Source organism: Thalassophryne amazonica, chromosome 14 (genome assembly GCF_902500255.1).
Source record: "Thalassophryne amazonica chromosome 14, fThaAma1.1, whole genome shotgun sequence".
Taxonomy (NCBI): Eukaryota; Metazoa; Chordata; class Actinopteri; order Batrachoidiformes; family Batrachoididae; genus Thalassophryne; species Thalassophryne amazonica.
The window spans coordinates 21,132,981-21,156,000 of NC_047116.1; the positions used below are offsets into that span (position 1 = coordinate 21,132,981).

The window sequence follows — 23,020 nt, forward strand, 5'->3', positions numbered from 1 at the left end:
TTTTATGCTTTACAGAAGCTACTGTACATAACCAGTGATTTGATAGAATAATGAGTACATAGTGCTGACTAAATTACTTTCATTAAATCAAACTAAAGTTTAGGTGTAATGATTCCTGAAGTCCTCAGAGTGCCTTTGATCAAATGATGACTGCGTCACCTGTGTTTCAGAAGGCAAAGTAATCAGAAGATGATCCTGGAGACGTGATTAAATATCACCCTTTAGGTTTATCTTTGACCTGTCAAAGTCCCTGCAGGAAGAAAAGGGGAGGGCAAAGAAGGAGGAGGAGGAAGAGAACAGGTTGGTGTTAGAGACAGCTGTCTTTTCTGACAAGGACGTTGAGAAGGCAGAAGCTGGTAAGTTTGATTCACAGTTACTCTTTAATGGTCCTTTATGGTGACACATTGTGTGCTAATAAAATGCAATAAATTAAATGTTTTTAAGAATAGATCAGCATGTCAAAGTTCATGTAACAGCAACTTTGGTTTCCTCTTAGAAACAGGGCAAACAGATCCATTTGGCTTCTTTTTGTTTTTTACTTTTAATATCTTAAGTTGTGTTTGTTAACGTAAGTGAACTGTAATTCTGAGTCATTATTAATCGACGTCTGTAACGCCTAAGTGTTCCATCTTTGGTTCTATCTTTACAAATGATGTGTAAATGAAAATGCTTCACCATCAAAGCTTTACTAGACCCATACTCAGCAAAACTGGTTTACGAGGAGTGACTGAGAAGTTTTGAGCCTGATCCAGGAAAAAGTAGGGCATACTTTGCCATCTTATGCATTGTGAGAAACCAACATTTCTCCAGAATGTGTGAAATTTTACTCATTGGGTGCCATGCTGAGAAATGTTGGTGTCTGAGAATGCAAAAGATGGAGAATCACGCCCTACTTTTCTCTGGGTCAGGTTCAAAACTTCTCAATCACCCCACGTAAATTTAAATAAAGGTTCAGAAATTACTTTTTGTTACACTGCAAGTTTACAACACAGTAAATTAATTAACATCAGGCATGTTTGAGTGTGTATTTAGGAGTGCAACAAAAACTGAAAATTTAAGAAAAAGACAGTTTCCAAACTGTGAGGTCTGCTATTTTAACTGCAAATTATATTGTAGTGTTCAGGCATTTATTTTTAATGAGATTTCATAAAATGCAATGTAAAAACTTCAGGCAGAATGTTTAGAATGTAGAAACTATAGATCCTCAAGCCATTTTTGAACATTTCTACCAGAAGGACTCAGAAGGCAAGTTAGTGTTGATCATTTTGATTCAACAAGATAATGCACAGGAAGTTATAGTCGATGGTGAATTCGATTTAGTGCAGGTCCTCATCATGGCAGAGAGTAGACTTGAGATGATCGCGAATCCTGCTGATGGAAATGGCAGGGCGGAGCCTGGCCCTAGGCACAGGAAAAGGAACCAACTGGTGGTGGTGGGGTGGTGGAGGGGATGTCTTGGCAGTGAACTGTAAATAGCGAGACATGAGTGAGAATACTGATTTTTTTTTTTTTTTTTTTTTAAGAAATATATGTGGTTCCTATTGGTTGGAAGCTGATGACTAATGAAAACACCTGTTTTGTTTAGAAATTAAAACTTATGTTTATAAACTGATTCTGAGCACTGATGGGAATAAAGGTGTTAAAAGAAAAGGTGTTATTTTTTCCAGTAATGGGTAGTCTAACTAATTACTGTTCCCATTGTTACAACGCCGTAATCATTACTGACAGTAAAATGTGGCACGTTACTATAATTAAGCTTATTGAAGCCATTTTCATCTACAGACTCTCAGCTGAGTGGCAAAAGTTTTTCTTTTCTCTTCTTTGGTGAGGCAGGGTGGGGAGGGGGGTGATAGTGATCGGCTAAGGAAGAGTAAAATTTCATGGCAAGCCAACCAGAAATAGATACTTTAAAAAAGTAACTAAGTATTTTCACGCACAAATACAAACCCACAAGCACTCGCTCACACACAAATGACACAGATGCAGATGCAGTTTTAGCGTTTTTCACCTGGAACTACAAACATTACTTTCCCCTCACTGAGAAAAAAAGGCAAGAATGTACACGTGAATGACCATAATTTCATTTTAGATTTATTTGATGGATTGCGGCCTGTTGAGGTGCAATAATTGTCAAAAGTTCTAAAACATCTATTATGTTTGATTGTTCTACTATTGTAAACATAGTAATGATCATGTCTATAATAATATTTTAAATTTGATGGGTGTCTTGTCTCTTTATCCCTCAGAAACATTAAAATAGTGTAGATTAGTGTACAATGTTTTTAATCATTTATTCTATTAAGTGTCCATTTAATTCATTAAACACATTTAATATTCAGTTTGATTACGAATAATTGAACATCGAGTTGAATTTAAAGTTCAATTAAAAAAAGGGGAGGGGGGGATCCAAATATTTGAACATTTTATTAAAAAGTAACGCTATAGTTACTTACCCGAGTAACTAATTGCTTTTATATTGCTGTAACTCAGTTACTAACGCAATTACTTTTCAGGAGAAGTAACTATAACAGTAACAGCAGCACACATCTTTAAGAATCTTAAAAAGTCAAAAGAAACGATCATAAGTTACATATTGCAGCTTGTTTTGGAAGAGATTCCATGTTTAAGCAAAGGAAGCTTCTTGAACATTTTTGTAGGTTCACGATTAATTGTTGTGAGTTGCCGTGATGTCAGATTTGTCATTTCACAGAAATCTGGAAAATCTTTACATGATTTATTCATAAACTATTACTGAGTACTCCTGTGTTTTAGTGCACAGTATAATATGTTGTTCACAGAGATTTAACAGTCTAATTAGAGGTTTATAATGAAGGTGGGCACAAAGTTCAGACTAGCTGGACGGTCATTAAACATTAACATGTCACTGGAGCTTTAATATTTTTATCTGAATCTATCTGTATTTTTAGATTTTAATTACATTCATATTTCTACAGTATGTGTGGATGTGAACAAACTTTAAAGGTGCAACTAAAATGTTGTAAATAAATGCAATGCTTGATTCCATTTCTTCAACGAAATGTTACATAAACACATTTTTATTAGTTGAAATATTCCTTGAGTAAGTACAAATGATTAATTTTTGGAGCAGATGGGTCCAAGATTAGTCATCAAAAATATAGTCAGAGAAACATATATTATCGATTATTATATGGCTGCAATGCTACATGTGGTCTGACTGGCTGATTTCCGGTCTTATATTTTCCCATATCAGAATGGTTACCATGACAATCGGTCCGGAATGCGTATCACATTCATTACAAACCAGAAAGCTAAAAGCTATTAAGAATATATATACAGTTGTATGCAAAAAGTTTGAGCACCCCTTATAATTTTTATGATTTTTCTTTATAAATCACTGGTTGTCTGGATCCGAAATTTCAGTTAAATATAGCAGATCTATTTGTTTCACTGATATTTGAGAAATGAAATGAAGCTTCTAGCATATATAGAAAGTGTTTAATAATTATTTAAACAAAATTAGGCAGATGCATAAATTTGGGCACCCTTGTTATTTTATTGATTTTAATACATTTAGCACTAATTACTGGAACACAAAATTGGTTTGGTAAGCTCATTGACCCTTGACCTCCTGACACAGGAGAATCCAATCATGAGAAAGGGTATTTAAGGTGGCCATATGCAAATGTTTCTCTTCTTTGCATCTCTTCTAATGAGTGGCAACATGGGAGCCTCTAAGCAACTCTCAAATGACCTGAAAACAAAGATTGTTCAACATCATGGTTTAGGGGAAGGATACAAAAAGCTATCTCAGAGGTTTCAGCTGTCAGTTTCCACTGTGAGGAACATAGTGAGAAAATGGAAGACCACAGGCACAGTATTAGTTAAGGCCCGAAGTGGCAGGCCAAGAAAAATCTCAGATAAGCTTGAGCGAAGGATGATGAGAATAGTCATAGTCAACCCACAGACCTGCTCCAAAAACCTACAACATGAGCTTGCTACAGATAGTGTCTCTGTGTATCATTCACCTATACAGCACACTTTGCACAAGGAGATGCTGTATGATGCTGTAATGCAGAGGAAGCCTTTTCTGCGTACATGCCACAAACAGAGTCGCTTGAGGTATGCTAAAGCATATTTGGACAAGCCAGCTTCACTTTGGAATAAGGTGCTGTAGACTGATGAAACTAAAACTGAGTTATTTGGACATAACAAGGAGCAGAATGCATGGCTGAAAAAGAACACAGCATTCCAAGAAAAACACTTGTCCTACAGTAAAATTTGGAGGTGGTTCCATCATGCTGTGTGGCTGTGTGGCCAGTGCAGGTACTGGGAATCTTGTTGAAGTTGAGGGTCACATGGATTCCATTCAATATCAGCAGATTCTTGAGAACAATGTTCATGAATCAGTGACAAAGATGAAGTTGCACCGGGGCTGGATCTTTCAACAAGACAACGACCCTAAACACTGCTCAAAATCTACTAAGGCATTCATGCAGAGGAACAAGTACAACCTTCTGGAATGGCCATCTCAGTCCCCAGACCTGAATACTATTGAAAATGTGTGGTGTGATTTTAAGCAGGCTGTCCATGCTCAGAAACCAACAAACCTGAGATGTTTTGTAAAGAAGAATGGTCCAAAATACCTTCAACCAGACTCTAGACTCTCAATGGAAGCTATAGGAAGCGTTTAGAGGCTGTTATTTCTGCAAAAGGAGGATCTACTAAATATTGATGTATTTTTTCTGTTAGGGTGCCCAAATTTATGCACCTGCCTAATTTTGTTTAAAGAATTATTGCACACTTTCTGGAAATCCTATAAACTTCATTTCACTTCTCAAATATCAGTGTGTTTATCTGCTATATGACATATTTAACCGAAATTTCTGATCGAGGCAACCAATGATTTATAAAGGAAAATCATGAAAATTATCAGGGGTACTCAAACGTTTGCATACAACTGTATATAACTGATAACTGATAACCTAAAAAGACAATGATAATAAAGGAATAATAAAGGTCACTGGAGACGTGATGCATAGATTGTGTGCAATCTATTCATAATTTTTTGGAAATGTACTGAATAATTTTTTGGACTATATGTTTTACAACCTTTGTCTGATCTGCTCCAAAAGTTTGTGATTGGAGAAACTGTGCATAGTGCAACATTAGTCTGTTGTATCACTAACTATACAGGTTCAGATACTGTTTGACAGACGGCACATCAAGCCTAGATTTGAACTGTTTTCTTGTTTGAAAATCCTTTTCTATTCCACTCCACCATGAAGCTGTGAATAGTGGGGCAACACACAAAAGACAAAAGTTGCACTATGCAGAGTTTCTCCAAAAAAAACAGAACCATGGAACTCCTCCAGAGGTGTATGGGTGTCTTGGTGGCTTCCCTCACTACTTTGGTTCTTGCACTGTCACTGTCCAATTACCTATGGGCATGTGTGTAAATAATACAAATCCACATCATGTGCTAGTAAAAACATGCGATAGTTCAACCAAAAGAATTCATTTTTGAAGGTGAAGGGCATCATCAATTATTTGATATTTAGGCTTTTTTTCTTCTTCTTCTTTTTTTTTTAACTTTTGCACCACTTTTGTATTGGATTGTTTTGTTTTTAATATCCTGCCTTGGATTTTGGATGGATGGATAGATAGATAGATAGATAGATAGATAGATAGATAGATAGATAGATAGATAGATAGATAGATAGATAGATAGACAGACAGACAGACAGACAGACAGACAGACAGACAGACAGACAGACAGACAGACAGACAGACAGACAGACTGACTGACTGACTGACTGACTGACTGACTGACTGATTGATTGATTGATTGATTGATTGATTGATTGATTGATTGATTGATTGATTGATTGATTTGTGATTGTGTACATTTCCTCTTTGTTGTTAGGACATGTCCTATAAGCCAAGAGTGATCGTCCTCACCAAGAGGCCAGGCCAGGCATTTGGATTCTACTTGCGCGTGGAGAATGGAGAAGAAGGTCACTTGGTTCGCTGCCTAGAAATGGGAGGTCCAGCTGAACTGGCTGGCATGAAAGATGGAGACCGCTTGATCCGGGTCAATGGAAAATTTGTAGATGGATTGCCCCATTCGCAGGTAGGCCTATACCATTGCAGTGAGTTTTATTAGTACTGCTTGTTATTGACCTGTTAACGTCTAAAGCATCTTCCCATTCTGATGCAGGTGGTGGACCAAATAAGAGAGAGTGGAACAACAGTTAGTTTCCACATTTTGGACAAAGCATCCTACGAGAAAGCTAAAGCACAGGGAGTGGATCTATCTGACGGTCACGCCACATCTGTCAACAACGGTTTGGTCAAACAGCCACCAAAACCGAAGCTATGCTACCTAGTCAAGTCCAGCTCGGGTTTTGGATTTTCTCTACGTTCGGCTAGAGGTGAGCTGAGGCAGCAGGGTTGGTGGAAGCACAATGTGGAGCACATGCACTAAATTTGTAACTGAGACAGATTTCAACACCCAAGTATTAGTTACAGTACCTCTATGGAGTGGGATTGTGCAATAAAAGTGATCTTATGTTTCTGCAAACTGATACCCTAAATTACGTTTATTTCCGAACCAGCTACATGCTAATCAATAGTGTAGAATTTTATAAAAAGTAGACAATGACTAGCATAGACAACTGTAGCAAATAGTGTAGGCTACAGTAGCAAGATTAGCCACTAGTTAGTAGCATGTGAAGGCAGTGTATTTGTACTAACCATTACAACTTGCTGAAAAATATATCAGCCAGTTTTAGAACAGTTTATACTGCAATAGGGCAGAATTTTATGAAAGTAGATGACAACTAGCATGGAGAACCACTCTAGCAGGTAGTGTTGGCAACAATAGAAAGCTTTGCTACTGGTTAATCATTATTTGAAGGCAATGTATTTTGTACCATCAACTATGGGGAGGTGATGGTCTAGTGGTTAAGCATTGGGCTTGAGACCAGAGGATCCTCAGTTCAAATCCCAGCCTGACCAGAAAATCACAAAGGGCCCTTGGGCAAGGTCCTTAATCCCCTAGTTGCTCCCGGTGTGTAGTGAGCACCTTGTATGGTGGCACCCTGACACCCTGGTGGCTGGTGAATGTGAGGCATTATTGTAACAGTGTCTCCTGACTACATTTACGGTGAAATAACTGAAAGAGTTCTTAAAGTAGTTTAAAATAGTCACCTTGTCAAGATGTTTATCTCCTTTGTCAAGGTTTTTGTTTCTCTTTTCGTTCAGCACGTGTGGAGGTGATCACTGTCAGAAATATCTCAACTTTTTACATCAAATCAATTCTCAAATCACTTTTATTTATATAGCGCCAAATCACAACAAACAGTTGCCCCAAGGCGCTTTATATTGTAAGGCAAAAGCCATACAATAATTACAGAAAAACCCCAACGGTCAAAACGACCCCCTGTGAGCAAGCACTTGGTGACAGTGGGAAGGAAAAACTCCCTTTTAACAGGAAGAAACCTCCAGCAGAACCAGGCTCAGGGAGGGGCAGTCTTCTGCTGGGACTGGTTGGGGCTGAGGGAGAGAACCAGGAAAAAGACAAGCTGTGGAGGGGAGCAGAGATCAATCACTAATGATTAAAAGCAGAGTGGTGCATACAGAGCAAAAAGAGGTGAATAAAAAGAAACATCTGTCTTTAAAAACATTACTGCTGATTACCTGGATTAATTCGCATGTTAGCTTCCCGTGCTAGTTCCGTCGTGACGTTTACCTTCCTCTGTGCAGACTGTGATCATAATCGAACGTTAGATCATTTTATTGTTTCTTTGTTGACATATTTTTCTTGTGGATTATTTTTTCCTTGTGTGTGTGTGTTTTTGTGCAAAATAAATTCAATTCATTCATTTAAGACTGATCTAACACAGTGATATGATGACAGAATTCACTCATGTTTTAACGTCTATTTTTAAAAGCATCACTGATCAGGAATGCAGTGCAGTTGTGAACACAATCTTTCTGTCATCATATCACTGTGATAGATTAGTCTTTAATACAAATGATTTAACATTCAGTTATGAACGCAGTCTCTGCTGACAAATGTAAACTTCATGACGGAGTTAGCACGGGAAGTTAACGTATAAATTACACCAGGTGATCAGCGGTAATGTTTTAAAGACAGATGTAAAACCTTGAGTTAGAGGTGGGCGGATTGATCCTAATATAATAACATCGATGTCAACACTGGTATTGATATTGAACAATCCTCATGTAAAAAGATCAATACTCAAGCTTTTTTTTCTCTCCCGCACGTGTAGCGGCTGCACTCTGCATTGTGTTGTTATGACTCCGCCCATTCGCTCCCCTCGGGACGCGAACTCACGATCCTCGGCATGGAAGTCGGACTCTCTAACCAGAAGGCTAAAACCCAGGGCTCTGGCCTTGTGATCAGAGAATCCTTTTGAGCTGTTTGGAGTGAGGTTTACTAACTACATCTGCACAGCGACACCTGCTGGCTTCCGTTACACACGCACTGACTGCTGCGCACGCAGCTTCATCAAAGTCTACTCTCTGTCTGTAACAGCAGCGCTGCGCTGTGTCACACAACATGGAGCACCGCACCCTTGTATTGTGGTTTGTCAACCCTCTACCTCAGGAGATTTTGTTTTGTGTTGAGTGATATTTTTTAAACAAAAATGTTGATTGTGATAATAAAGTATTTTGTTGTCATGTACAATGTTTGGTGTAATTCTATCCTAGGTCTTTTGGATCCTTTGGATCTATGAAGCTTAAATATGAAAAGGTATCGGTATTGGTATCGATATCGGTGATACTGGTGCCTGTTTTTACTTGGTATCGGATCAATACCAAAATTCCCAGTATCGCCCACCTCTACCTTGAGTTATTTTTGGCACAGTGATCAACTGGAGGAGAAGCAAAACCTTTGACAAATGAGATAAACATCTTGAAAAGGTGACTATTTTGGAGTCCTTTAAAAAAAAAATCTTTCAGTTATTCCACCGTAATTTGTTGTTGTTTGTACCCTTGCCTTCCCAGAATGCATCGCACACAACAAATATGGTGGCATACATGACAAGTCCATGGTAGCAAGATAGATAGCTGCTGGTTAATAGTTATATGAAGGCAGTGTATTTTTACTATTCAGTATTGTCTTATAACATACTGAATATCATTATGTCAGTCCATTTTTAAAATAACATATTTTAATCACACATACTTTTTCAAATGTAGATGACAGGAGAACAACTGTAGCAATTGGGTCAGGGTAGCTAGCTAGCAAACAGGACTGCTCGCTAGAGGTTTTGTGATGGGAGTTTATTTGTACCATCCAGTATTCTCACAAAATAATGTGAAATATAGCACTATGTTTTAGTTTATTTAGTTTATTAGTCAAGCTGTGACACCTGTAGGCAGAAAATGTAATAGCCAGAATATAATTTCCAAAAGGAGGCAAAGTCAACCAGATGCCAACGTAGATGGAGCAAAGTAGACAGGGAGTCGGCAATGACAAAAAAAAATAATTTTTTTTTTTACTTGTTCCAGAGGGCATGTAGGCAAATTAGTTGAGCTCTGTGGTTGGCTTTGTTTGCCTTTGGGGGAATTTAGACAGGAAAAAAAGAAGAAAAAAGAACCCATTGGATTCCACGAGAAAACATGGGGGGTATCTCACAAAAATCTGACAAAAATTAATGTAATTTTCAGTTTAATAAATTTACAAATGTTATTACTTTCACCAACTGACTGACAGAGACGATTGGGGTTTCTTTAATATGTATTATGTGATCACTCCATTTCTGTACCAAAATACAGACATATGTCCAAATACAAAGGAAAGGTTTGGGCAAAGGTTGGCAATGAGATTCAGTCAGGAAAGATTTGATTAAATTGTGGTTTGATCTTTTATAGATTTATTGTTGACCAATAAACAAGCTATCTGTTGTCCTCTTGTTTGTTCTCTTTGCTTATTTCCTGTCTTCTGTATCTTTTTTGCAGGTGAGGATGGTTTGTTCATAACAGAGTTGATCCCTGGATGTGTGGCGGAGAGGGCAGGGGTCAAAGCTGACGACCGTTTGCTGGAAATCAACGGGGAGAGTTTGGAAGGCGCCAGTCATGAACAAGCTGTGGATAAAATCAAGGCAGCAGGAAAAAAGATCATGTTCCTGTTAGCAGATGAGGAAACAAGCAGGTACTACCAGAACAACTACGCCAAGATAGGAGCCTGGTTAGCCACAACCAAGTACCTCCCATACCAACCGCGCATCGCTGCCATGACCAAAGGATCTGATGGCTATGGCTTCTACCTCATAGAGAGGACAAAACAAACAGGCATGTTCACCAAATGTCAATATTATTTTTATTTATTTATCCTTAAATTTTACCCACTAGGTCATCACATCTTCAGATAATAGAGCAAAAACCATTTTAGATTGGTCTACATAGCAAATCGTGGAAGATTTATCATACTTCTAAAACTTGACAGACCTGACTGTTGATGTGACTGATAAGCAAAAACAAAAAGTTGGGAAAATATAAAAATTTATTGCAGCCAGTTGCACAACCAGCTGCACAGTCTCAGTGTTTTTCCATTTAAGGCTGTGCTTTGGATAAGTTGACTCAACTGATACGTTAGGTGTGAGTAACTTGTAAATGCCAGTCAGATCAACTCACAAACTCACATTAAATGTACTTTGATCTTTTTTTTTTTTAACTTTTCAAATTCTTAGTGTATTTTGTGAGACCTGGACAGTAACCAGGAGCCTAAGGAGACAAGTGGGTATCTTTGGTACTTGGACTCTTCAGAGGATCCCTCAGTACCACTGGAATGACGTTGGGGGAGACTTAGATGTACGTACTACTTGGATTTTGAGGGAACATATGGCTATGCAATGCATTTCACTGTGCATGATCAAGTGCACAGGTTCTTCAGTACTGAGCATCCTAAAAACTGGAAAAGACCAAGGGAAAACCCACCTATTATCTAGATGCAGCTGATACATGGCTACTTTCAAGAGGTGGGAGTGGAATGGTTGCCTTGAAGGCTGACAACCAGGAATGATGCGGGATGATTTACAGACTAGTGGGGCTCAGGCTGTACAAGTCTACTGAAGATTGCTGATCATTGTTCAAGAAAACCTGGATGAAACTGGTTTTGCTAAAGATAAACAAGGATCACTTACCAGTGAGGCTTGCAATGCATATTATGTTTTGTCAGGGTCATTTGTTGGTTAATTTGGGCTTTATTCTCTTTGGCTTATTCTTTTGACTTCTCTCTTAATGCATGGGCTTATCACAGCAAATCTGATATGCAACTCATGTTGATTTGTCACAGGTTTTACACCGGATGCATCTGTCGTGTGTGCGCCCGGTCCGTGTCTGTGCCTTATGTTTGTGTGTTTGTACTTGGCCCTTTGTCTCTTTCAGTGTCGGTGTTTATGTGTTTATTGTCTTCTGCTCGCGCCCCTATTTGTATCCGTTAATCACTACTTTGTCCTGGTCTGTCATCTTTATTGGTCATCCTTGTGTTCTGTCTCCTGTCAGTGTTTGTAGTTTGTTAGTCTTAGTTGTCATCATCTGTCCTCTGTCCTTATCTTTGTGGGTTTTGTTAGTGTATCTTCTGTATATGTTCTTGGGTTTATCAGGTTCACTTTCCCTGTTCCGGCACTGTGTTCACTTTTGAGTTCCATATTAGTTTTCTGCATTTGTCTCTTGGTTTGTTATTTGATCACTGTTTGAATTGTCTTTTAGTTCCACAATCCCCGGTCTTTGGTTAAGTTTTGTATCACTTTGTATGTGCTTTGTTCTGTCAATTTATATATGTGCGTCTTTAGTTCGGTTTTGCTCAGTATCTGCACCTTGCGCATGTTTTTAATTTAGTATCTGTGTATTTAAGCCTGCACTTTGTCCCTGGTCATTTGTTGGTTTCTTTGTTTCTGTACCTCATTCGTTCATGTTCTGACCTCATTGTGGTAGTAAGTACTCTGTCTCATTCTTTTTGTGCCAATAGCTTCAGTTGTTGTCTAGTCCCTCTTTAGTCCCTCTGTCTTTACAGTTTTGCATGTGTATTTTTTGTGTGTGTGTGTGTGTGTGTGTCGGGTTATTTTCCTTCCTTTTTCCCCTGGGTTCCCTCCTCATTGTTTGGGACTGTGTTTTCACGTTCTTGTATATTTTGTACTCAGGTGATTGCTGACTTGGTGCCTGTGAATTTGCACAATAAATCACCTATTTGTTTCACCAACCTCCCATTATTGCCTGCCTGCATATTGGGTTTTCTTCGTGACTTTGACAGCTAATGTAACAGCATCACTGTAAAGCATTTTGGGAAAAAGTGCGATGTGAATGCAGTTCATTTACTATCACTATACCTTCAAATATGGATGTAGGGTTGATATAAACCAGTATATTATGTATAGTTCAGAGGTTATTGCACTGCTAACATACTAACAATTACACAGTAGTTTCCTAGTGTTATGTCATTGCTATGTTAAGGGTATAGTGGATTTTTATGGCAGTTTATTCTCATTCATTCTATCTGAAATTTAATTTTCAAAATAAGATTTCATGCAAATGTAGCAATTATCAAAGATGAGTAGAACAACTCAACAATACATTAATATGATTAAAGTTATCTAACAAAGTCAATGAAGGCCCATAATGATGTAGAATAAAAGCAAGAAAGCAAGAAATATGTTGAGCAAAATATGAACGTGTCTTGATGGTGCACTGACTGATGCTTTGTAGGCCATTTCATCAGCACCATCGACAGAGGCAGCCCGGCAGAGATAGCTGGTCTACACGAAATGGACCGGCTGGTGGCTGTGGACGGTAAAGAGGTGGACAGTTACAGCCATGAAAAAGTGGTGGACATGATCAGACAGAGTGGGACTAAATGCTGCCTCCTAGTTGTGGACAAAGACACCGACCAAATGTATAAGCTGGTGAGACAGACTGCCACTGACACACGTTCATAACCAGCTCAGAGAAAAAGAGTTTTATTGAAAATATTATGTATTGCATTGGGCACAAGTCACATCATAACAATGGTTCCCAAAGATTTTTATTTTTTTGGGGGGGGGAGGGGTCAGTCTGCCTGCACCGTCCTGTCCTTCTCTGACATAGTCTTACATTTTAATCAATAACATAACATTTTTTAGACACTACAGAAGAAAATCTACTGTTGTACAGAGGGATTCTTTTCTTATTTCCATAATTTATTGCCAAACTTAGAACTATACAATATGTAGAATTTGCTCAAACTGACACGACTCACAACACTGACATGGAACCTAAAGGTAAAACAGAGTCCAGCTCTTTTAACTTGGACTGATTTGTCTATGTTAACATCAGCTCCTTTTTTAATTTCGCACCTGTTAATGATATAATCTGTGTTGAGGAATAACTGAATGAATGAATTTATCCAGCACACACAGACTCAAAAAAGAAACTAATAAAAAACAATTTCACAGTTTACCCGTGTGGCCAAAAGGGTGCAGGCAGAAGAAAAGCTTATACAACCTCTGGCAAAAATTATGGAATCACCGGCCTCGGAGGATGTTCATTCAGTTGTTTAATTTTGTAGAAAAAAAGCAGATCACAGACATGACACAAAACTTTCTGGCTTTAAGAAACACTATAAGAAATCAAGAAAAAAAATTGTGGCAGTCAGTAACGGTTACTTTTTTAGACCAAGCAGAGGAAAAAAATATGGAATCACTCAATTCTGAGGAAAAAAATTATGGAATCACGAAAAACAAAAGAGCGCTCCAACACATCACTAGTATTTTGTTGCACCACCTCTGGCTTTTATAACAGCTTGCAGTCTCTGAGGCATGGACTTAATGAGTGACAAACAGTACTCTTCATCAATCTGGCTCCAACTTTCTCTGATTGCTGTTGCCAGATCAGCTTTGCAGGTTGGAGTCTTGTCATGGACCATTTTCTTCAACTTCCACCAAAGATTTTCAATTGGATTAAGATCCGGACTATTTGCAGGCCATGACATTGACCCTATGTGTCTTTTTGCAAGGAATGTTTTCACAGTTTTTGCTCTACGGCAAGATGCATTATCATCTTGAAAAATGATTTCATCATCCCCAAACATCCTTTCAATTGATGGGATAAGAAAAGTGTCCAAAATATCAACGTAAACTTGTGCATTTATTGATGATGTAATGACAGCCATCTCCCCAGTGCCTTTACCTGACATGCAGCCCCATATCATCAATGACTGTAGAAATTTACATGTTCTCTTCAGGCAGTCATCTTTATAAATCTCATTGGAACGGCACCAAACAAAAGTTCCAGCATCATCACCTTGCCCAATGCAGATTCGAGATTCATCACTGAATATGACTTTCATCCAGTCATCCACAGTCCATGATTGCTTTTCCTTAGCCCATTGTAACCTTGTTTTTTTCTGTTTAGGTGTTAATGATGGCTTTCATTTTCATTTAGCTGTATGTAAATCCCATTTCCTTTAGGCAGTTTCTTACAGTTCGGTCACAGACGTTGACTCCAGTTTCCTCCCATTCATTCCTCATTTGTTTGTTGTGCATTTTCGATTTTGAGACATATTGCTTAAGTTTTCTGTCTTGATGCTTTGATGTCTTCCTTGGTCTACCAGTATGTTTGCCTTTAACAACCTTCCCATGTTGTTTGTATTTGGTCCAGAGTTTAGACACAGCTGACTGTGAACAACCAACATCTTTTGCAACATTGCGTGATGATTTACCCTCTTTTAAGAGTTTGATAATCCTCTCCTTTATTTCAATTGACATCTCTTGTGTTGGAGCCATGATTCATGTCAGTCCACGTGGTGCAACAAGGTGTGATCACTCCTTTTTAGATGCAGACTAACAAGCAGATCTGATTTGATGCAGGTGTTAGTATGGGGGATGAAAATTTACAGGGTGATTCCATAATTTATTCCTCAGAATTGAGTGAGTCCATGTTTTTTTTCCTCTGCTTGGTCTAAAAACGTAACCGTTACTGACTGCCACAATTTTTTTTCCTGATTTCTTATAGTGTTTCTTAAAGCCAGAAAGTTGCCATTTGAAATGACTTTAGTTTTGTGTCATGTCTGTGATCTGCTTTTTTTCTACAAAATTAAACAACTGAATGAACATCCTCTGAGGCCGGTGATTCCATAATTATTGCCAGGGGTTGTATACACCCACCCCTTTTACCAAAAAAATAAAAATGTGTGTGTATATATATATATATATATATATATATATATATATATATATACACACATACACGCATAACAACAAATACCAAAGAAAAACATGCACAGACAATATAGATTAATCAATGAACTAAAATTTCTCAACACAAGACAAACAATAGTGCACAATGCACAATCCAAAAACAATAACAAAACTGGTAAAGCTAATTCTTCATACTATAACAAGTACTTATATTGTTTTTATAAAGTCTTTTAAAGCCAATCAAAGTACCAAATAATTTAGTGTTATCAGGACAGTTATTCCAAATATTTACACCTTTTACAGAAACACAATGACTTTTTACAGTAGTTCGAGTCTTTAATTTATCAATTAATAATGTTCCTCTTAAATTATAACTGGAGTCCCTCATTTTAAACAGATCCTGGAGATGTACACCCTAAGAAATAAAACGTTGAATTTAATTGATAAAGTTAAGGTAACTTTTTCCACATAACACTGTCAATTAAGTGCAAAACAATATTGTAGTTGAAATTAAGTAAATCAAATGAAACATTATTACTTAAATCCCTAAAATGAACAATTTCAAGTATATTGAAAATAATAGTATTAATTACATTTAAAACCCCTGTGTTTAATTTCTTAGAGTTGAGTTTTAACTTGATGCTTGATTTGTATTGATATAATCACTCATTACATATAATAAAATTATGTAATTAAATTGCAAAATAAATGTAATTGAAATCTGTTTCTGAACAATGCGGGTGACCAAAAGCTGCTGAGACAAATTTGATTGGTCCTTATTTTAAATTTGCACCACCACATCCAGTCTGCAAACTGACTTCAGTGTCAGTTTTAGCCAATTTAGCGACTTTTTTGTGAGATTTAATGACTTTTTGGCCTTCTCTAGCAATCAGTGACCAATCTGGCAACTTTTATTCCACAGAAACCAGACTGTGTGGAATGTTGTTACTCCAGGGGACAGAAAAGTGGGAACACGCAGGGGGACGAAGAGGCAATATTAAAGAACTTTATAATAAAAGTTTCACAGTAATCATTGTTGTGAGGTCCGCACTTCCAGGTTTAAATTAATATTTTTAAGGTTTTACAACTTTATTGTCCACGTTAAAACATTTATTTGAAAAATAAAAATGTTACATTGAAGTAATTAATTAGTAGTTACAATTTTAAGAGTAAATCTGTAAACTATTACATTTCAAAAGTAACCTTCCCAACACTTTTTATAACTGTCATCTTCTGAGTTGAAGCAGATTAAACTTTTATTGCAAATGTCATGTTCATGCCCAAGATGTTTGTGTCCTACTGCAATCTGCCACTAAATTTGTTGGTCAAAATGTGAAGTTGTGAGATCCTTATGGGGTTTTAATACAATTCTTCAAACAGTCACGGTATCAAATTGTATCCCGTGCAGGGCAACGTGTCGCCTGTTATCTTCTGGGAAGAGATGCAGAGTTCACTCTCACCACCCAGTTACACGGAGGCCATCAATCTGCCCGCTCCTGTGCAACTGTCCACAACTATTGACGAGAGGGAGGAGGAGCTCAAGCCCAAACTGTGCAGGCTGGAAAAGACGGCAGCTGGTTTTGGCTTTCACCTGCACGGTATCCAAGGAATCCCCAATCAGTGCATCAAAGAGGTAGGAGTCAAAACGACAAACGCAGACTAGTCATTTATTAGCAACGCTAAATAACTTGTATGACTCACCACTTTGTCGATTTGCTTGGCCAAATGATCATAATTATCTCAAGTAATATAGCAGTAAATTTAGGAATAGTTGGTGGTGACCAAATGGATCTGGATTCTGACTCATTTTTGAACTGAAATAATTTTAGGTATTTCAAATCAATTCTATACAAACCGTTTAAGGACAATCTTGACCCAACTTGTTGGAATCATCTGTCTTATAGAGAAGAAGAAACCACAATATTTTGTTGGTGATTAGCTGCTTTCAGGCTCACTTGTTAAAACGTTTTAATTGCATAGCAAGAATGGAGTATTTTTCCACCATTTCAGTCACTTTCACTTTTGACCAAGTTGCGATCGGAAAATGGCCACTGCTCGCCGTCACTCTCACAGACTGGGGTTGCAGTCTGGTCACAATGGGGCTCCATGGTCGGAAAAAAGATCCCTCTTGGCCGCCATCACTCTCCATCGGTCTGCAACAGGTGTGCAAGTGTACTGTATAAAATTATAGACTTTTGATGAGGTGTATCCTCATCAAACGTCTGTAATTGTATGGAGTTCACCTTGTTAGGATGGAGTTCCGCTTTATTATATGGTAAACAAGAAAATTGGGAGTTTGTCAAACATACTAAACCTGTCTTCTGCCATTTTGTCAACAAACTGACAGTCAAAGTAGACGTATCGCGTTATCTAATTGGTCGTTATTGACAGAAGGCATCGAAGGCATTGATAGAAGGCATCGCTCGATTAGCTATCAATCAATCAATCAATTTTATTTATATAGCGCCAAATCACAACAAACAGTTGCCCCAAGGTGCTTTATATTGTAAGGCAAGGCCATACAATAATTACGTAAAAACCCCAACGGTCAAAACGACCCCCTGTGAGCAAGCACTTGGCGACAGTGGGAAGGAAAAACTCCCTTTTAACAGGAAGACACCTCCAGCAGAACCAGGCTCAGGGAGGGGCAGTCTTCTGCTGGGACTGGTTGGGGCTGAGGGAGAGAACCAGGAAAAAGACATGCTGTGGAGGGGAGCAGAGATCAATCACTAATGATTAAATGCAGAGTGGTGCATACAGAGCAAAAAGAGAAAGAAACACTCAGTGCATCATGGAACCCCCAGCAGTCTAAGTCTATAGCAGCATAACTAAGGGATGGTTCAGGGTCACCTGATCCAGCCCTAACTATAAGCTTTAGCAAAAAGGAAAGTTTTAAGCCTAATCTTAAAAGTAGAGAGGGTGTCTGTCTCCCTGATCTGAATTGGGAGCTGGTTCCACAGGAGAGGAGCCTGAAAGCTGAAGGCTCTGCCTCCCATTCTACTGTTACAAACCCTAGGAACTACAAGTAAGCCTGCAGTCTGAGAGCGAAGCGCTCTATTGGGGTGATATGGTACTATGAGGTCCCTAAGATAAGATGGGACCTGATTATTCAAAACCTTATAAGTAAGAAAAAGAATTTTAAATTCTATTCTAGAATTAACAGGAAGCCAATGAAGAGAGGCCAATATGGGTGAGATATGCTCTCTCCTTCTAGTCCCCGTTAGTACTCTAGCTGCAGCATTTTGAATTAACTGAAGGCTTTTCAGGGAACTTTTAGGACAACCTGATAATAATGAATTACAATAGTCCAGCCTAGAAGAAATAAATGCATGAATTAGTTTTTCAGCATCACTCTGAGACAAGACCTTTCTAATTTTAGAGATATTGCGTAAATGCAAAAAAGCAGTCCTACATATTTTTTTAATATGCGCTTTGAATGACATATCCTGATCAAAAATGACTCCAAGATTTCTCACAGTATTACTAGAGGTCAGGGTAATGCCATCCAGAGTAAGGATCTGGTTAGACACCATGTTTCTAAGATTTGTGGGGCCAAGTACAATAACTTCAGTTTTATCTGAGTTTAAAAGCAGGAAATTAGAGGTCATCCATGTCTTTATGTCTGTACGACAATCCTGCAGTTTAGCTAATTGGTGTGTGTCCTCTGGCTTCATGGATAGATAAAGCTGGGTATCATCTGCGTAACAATGAAAATTTAAGCTAGCACTACACCGCACGCGAGGTGTACACATTTTGCATGTGCGGTCTATTCGGCTCCACCAGCGGACAACTCGGCATGTGGTGCAGCTCAGAAAGTGGCAAATGGGCCAATCAGAAGTTGGCAAAATCCCATACCGTATAATAAAACTGTTTAACGCACTCACACAAGTGTGACCAGTTAATAGATATATGGGTCTCATATTTGTTCTTGAAAAAAAACAAACACATTTCTCAACTAACTCTCAACTCGATCCTGTGAGTCGTAATCAACTCTGCATGGGGTTGCATCAATGATTGCGGATATTAACATATTTTTCAGTGGCGCAATTCAGACGCAATGCAAGTTGGTGTAAATGCAAATAACATCACAACGGAGACCAGCCAAGGCTTGTGACAGTTGACAAAATGTCATGATCTTGTAGGTTTTAAAGAGGTCTCAGTCAGATGTAAAGGGGGCATAAGATCGACAGTGCCTCCAGAAATTTGCAGTGCCGGGATTTCAGCAAATAATTCAACCAATATTGCTACACTACCAGTTAAATGTTTGGAGACACTTTCCCATGTGAAAGTGTGCATTGACACTCTTTATGCTCTTGATGAAACCCTTTGTCATGGATTTTCTCAGTCAGAAAGTTAAATTTGGCAATTCTGGCCATAGTTTAATTTACGGAGTGGCTATATGACCAACCCTTGGTTCAATAAAGTTGCGAGCATATACACCCAACCACAGCCGACCAATGAGCGCGCTTGTAAATTCACTTCCGGTTTCAATGTGGAGGAAAAGGGCGAATATTTTCTCCCCGGCTGCGGGAAGGTTCGCAGCCCGCGGAGGGGCTGTGATCTAAAGCGGTTCTGTTTGGTTCATCACACCAGGGAAACTGTGTCAAACTAACACATCTTACAGGCAACAAGCAGCATTTTGTTCATAAAACCATTTCGCCATCATTAACAGGCTTCCGTTCAAAATACTTATGAAGTTTGTCTGCTTTCATTCAATGCGTTTTTTTTCGTAGTCATTAAAGACAACGCGGTTAAATGTGTCAAACATATGCCGCTTTTCACGCTGCAATAGAGCCTTAAAAAAAGTGTTGTAAAAAACATAGTTTAGATGCACAAAACGTGTCAAATATACGATCACGGGTGGGTGAATAAAGTAATACATTACAACCCCTGGCAATAATTATGGAATTACCAGCCTCAGAGGATGTTCATTCAGTTGTTTAATTTTGTAGAAAAAAAGCAGATCACAGACATGACACAAAACTAGTCATTTCAAATGGCAACTTTCTGGTTGTAAGAAACACTATAAGAAATCAAGAAAAAAGATTGTGGCAATCAGTAACGGTTACTTTTTTTAGACCAAGCAGAGGAAAAAAAAATATGGACTCACTCAATTCTGAGGAATAAATGATGGAATCACCCTGTAAATTTTCATCCCCAAAACTAAAACCTGCATCAAATCAGATCTGCTTGTTAGTCTGCATCTAAAAAGGAGTGATCACACCTTGTTGCACCATGTGGACTGACATGAATCATGGCTCCAACACAGGAGATGTCAATTGAAACAAAGGAGAGGATTATCAAACTCTTAAAAGAGGGTAAATCATCACGCAATGTTGCAAAAGATGTTGGTTGTTCACAGTCAGCTGTGTCTAAACTCTGGACCAAATACAAACAAGATGTGAAGGTTGTTAAAGGCAAACATACTGGTAGACCAAAGAAGACATCAAAGCGTCAAGACAGAAAACTTAAAGAAATATGTCTCAAAAATCGAAAATGCACAACAAATGAGGAACGAATGGGAGGAAACTGGAGTCAACGTCTATGACCGAACTGTAAGAAACCTCCTAAAGGAAATGGGATTTACATACAGAAAAGCTAATAGTCCAGATCCTGAACCAATTGAAAATCTTTGGTGGAAGTTGAAGAAAATGGTCCATGATAAGGCTCCAACCTGCAAAGCTGATCTGGCAACAGCAATCAGAGAAAGCTGGAGCCAGATTGATGAAGAGTACTGTTTGTCACTCATTAAGTCCATGCCTCAGAGACTGCAAGCTGTTATAAAAGCCAGAGGTGGTGCAACAAAATACTAGTGATGTGTTGGAGCGTTCTTTTGTTTTTCATGATTCCATAATTTTTTCCTCAGAATTGATTTGATTCCATATTTTTTTCCCTCTGCTTGGTCTAAAAAAGTAACCGTTACTGACTGCCACAATTTTTTTTTCCTGATTTCTTATAGTGTTTCTTAAAGCCAGAAAGTTGCCATTTGAAATGACTTTAGTTTTGTGTCATGTCTGTGATCTGCTTTTTTTCTACAAAATTAAACAACTGAATGAACATCCTCCGAGGCCGGTGATTCCATAATTTTTGCCAGGGATTGTATATTATCTGCCCAACGGTTGGTCGTGTAATGTTCAATGTATGACGTATCTGCCCAATGGTTGGGCAAATAGCCTTTGCCTTTAATTTCTCATTAAAAATTTACTCTGATTATCATTCTGTTCCTGTAGAATTATCCACATTCAGACAGGAATGCTATTAACGAAATAGCTGTATTTTATTAAATATTTATGGAGCTTCGAATTCAAACTCTAAGGATTCTTCGTCCTTCTGCACACTCTGAATGAGAGTTAATGTTGAGGTGATTTTGGATTCGCTCTGTCCCAGATAGTGAAGGGCGGCGCTGCAGACAGGGCGGGTCTGGTGGACGACGATGTGGTGGTGGAAGTGAACGGAGTGAACGTGGAGACGAGCACCCACGAGGAGGTGGTGGAGCTGATCCGCAGCAGCGGAGCCACTCTGGAGCTGCTGGTGGCCAAAAAGAGCGTCTACAATCAGCTCAGCGCTAAAGGAGTGGGCATCACCCGCCAGCTGCTCGGACACATGTCTTCTGTTCAAGTCCACAAGGTGCACACTCCAGAGGAGATGAGACAGGAGGAGAACAGAGCAGACACTCCCAGTGCACCAGCCAGGGAAAGGGTGAGTCGAGATTTAACAAGGAAAATAGTGGCTGAATAACTCATTGCTGAAACTTGATTATATAATTTCTTTTAGGCCCCATCTGTGTCATCATCTTCATCTCAGGAAAGCAATGATGAGAGACTCTGAGAAGCCACATGAGGAACACACAGTTCTTTTGTCAAATCGACCTTCTAATTGAATCAGATCGAGGCCTCGCGCTTTAAGATCAAGAGATGACGACGAATACGAGAACAGTAAAGACTCGACAAATTTGCTGTTGAACACCTACATTTGATCACAGCAGAAGAGTAGGAATGTGCTAAGAACAAAAAAAAAAATCTACTTGACACACTTTTTGAATTAAGCGACTCACACTTTGCTCAGTCTGTGCAATAATTCGATCACCGTCGTTCACAATGCAACTAAGATGAAACAGTGCAAAACTTCAAATACAGTTTTTAAGATATTGAAGCAATAAATACTGTGCCTTTTTTTCTAAGCAGGCACATTATTTAATGGTGGACGATAATGAATTTTTTTGTACCTCCTTTGTACTTCCACTCCCCTTTATGTGGTCGGGGAGTGAATTAAGAGAAATTGTTGCATGGCTGATCCCTTCTGAAGCACACTAAAATAAACCAAAGAACTGTGTGTAAATGTAGCAGACCACAAGCTTCATCTTATCTGCTGTGGACTTTCTGGTCTGTGGTCACGTGTACAGCTCGGTCCCACCCTCACACAGACAGACACAAGACCATAACAGAAGAAGAAGAATGATAAGTTGCTTCTCGAAGATCCGGTTCACTTCTTGATGTTATTCCATCACTAACGTTAGTAGACCAAAAGTTCTTAGAGAACACAGTGCTGCTACACCTACAAAGTATCAGACAAGTAGCTGTTGTAGCTGTAGCTGTAACAAGTAGCTCGTAGCTGTTGTTCACCTTACTGGTGCTCCTGTCCAACCAGGACCCACTCTGCTTAGATCCTAAGATCTGATAAGATCAGACATACTAACATTGCTACGTGGAGAGGGGGGAAAAAGCAGTCACAAACAGGTACAATTGCGGTGGCACTGCAAGCAATGTCGTAGGGATAACATTGCTAATTTAGGCCATGGTTTTGTAATTAATCTTTTACAGAGGAGTGTTCTTGTA

The 23,020-nt window shown here is 38.6% G+C and overlaps 1 protein-coding gene across 1 annotated transcript; it reads left to right on the forward strand.

Annotated features, from left to right (window-relative positions):
• Nucleotides 1–318: 318 nt before the first annotated feature.
• pdzk1 (PDZ domain containing 1) lies at nt 319–22,444 on the forward strand. The gene is made up of 8 exons (XM_034186405.1): nt 319–356; nt 5,906–6,112; nt 6,200–6,413; nt 9,973–10,305; nt 12,718–12,914; nt 16,594–16,818; nt 21,573–21,884; nt 21,960–22,444. The coding sequence occupies exons 2-8, from the start codon at nt 5,909–5,911 to the stop codon at nt 22,011–22,013; spliced, it is 1,539 nt and encodes a 512-aa protein (XP_034042296.1). The 5' UTR covers nt 319–356; nt 5,906–5,908; the 3' UTR covers nt 22,014–22,444.
• The last annotated feature ends 576 nt before the right edge of the window (nt 22,445–23,020 follow it).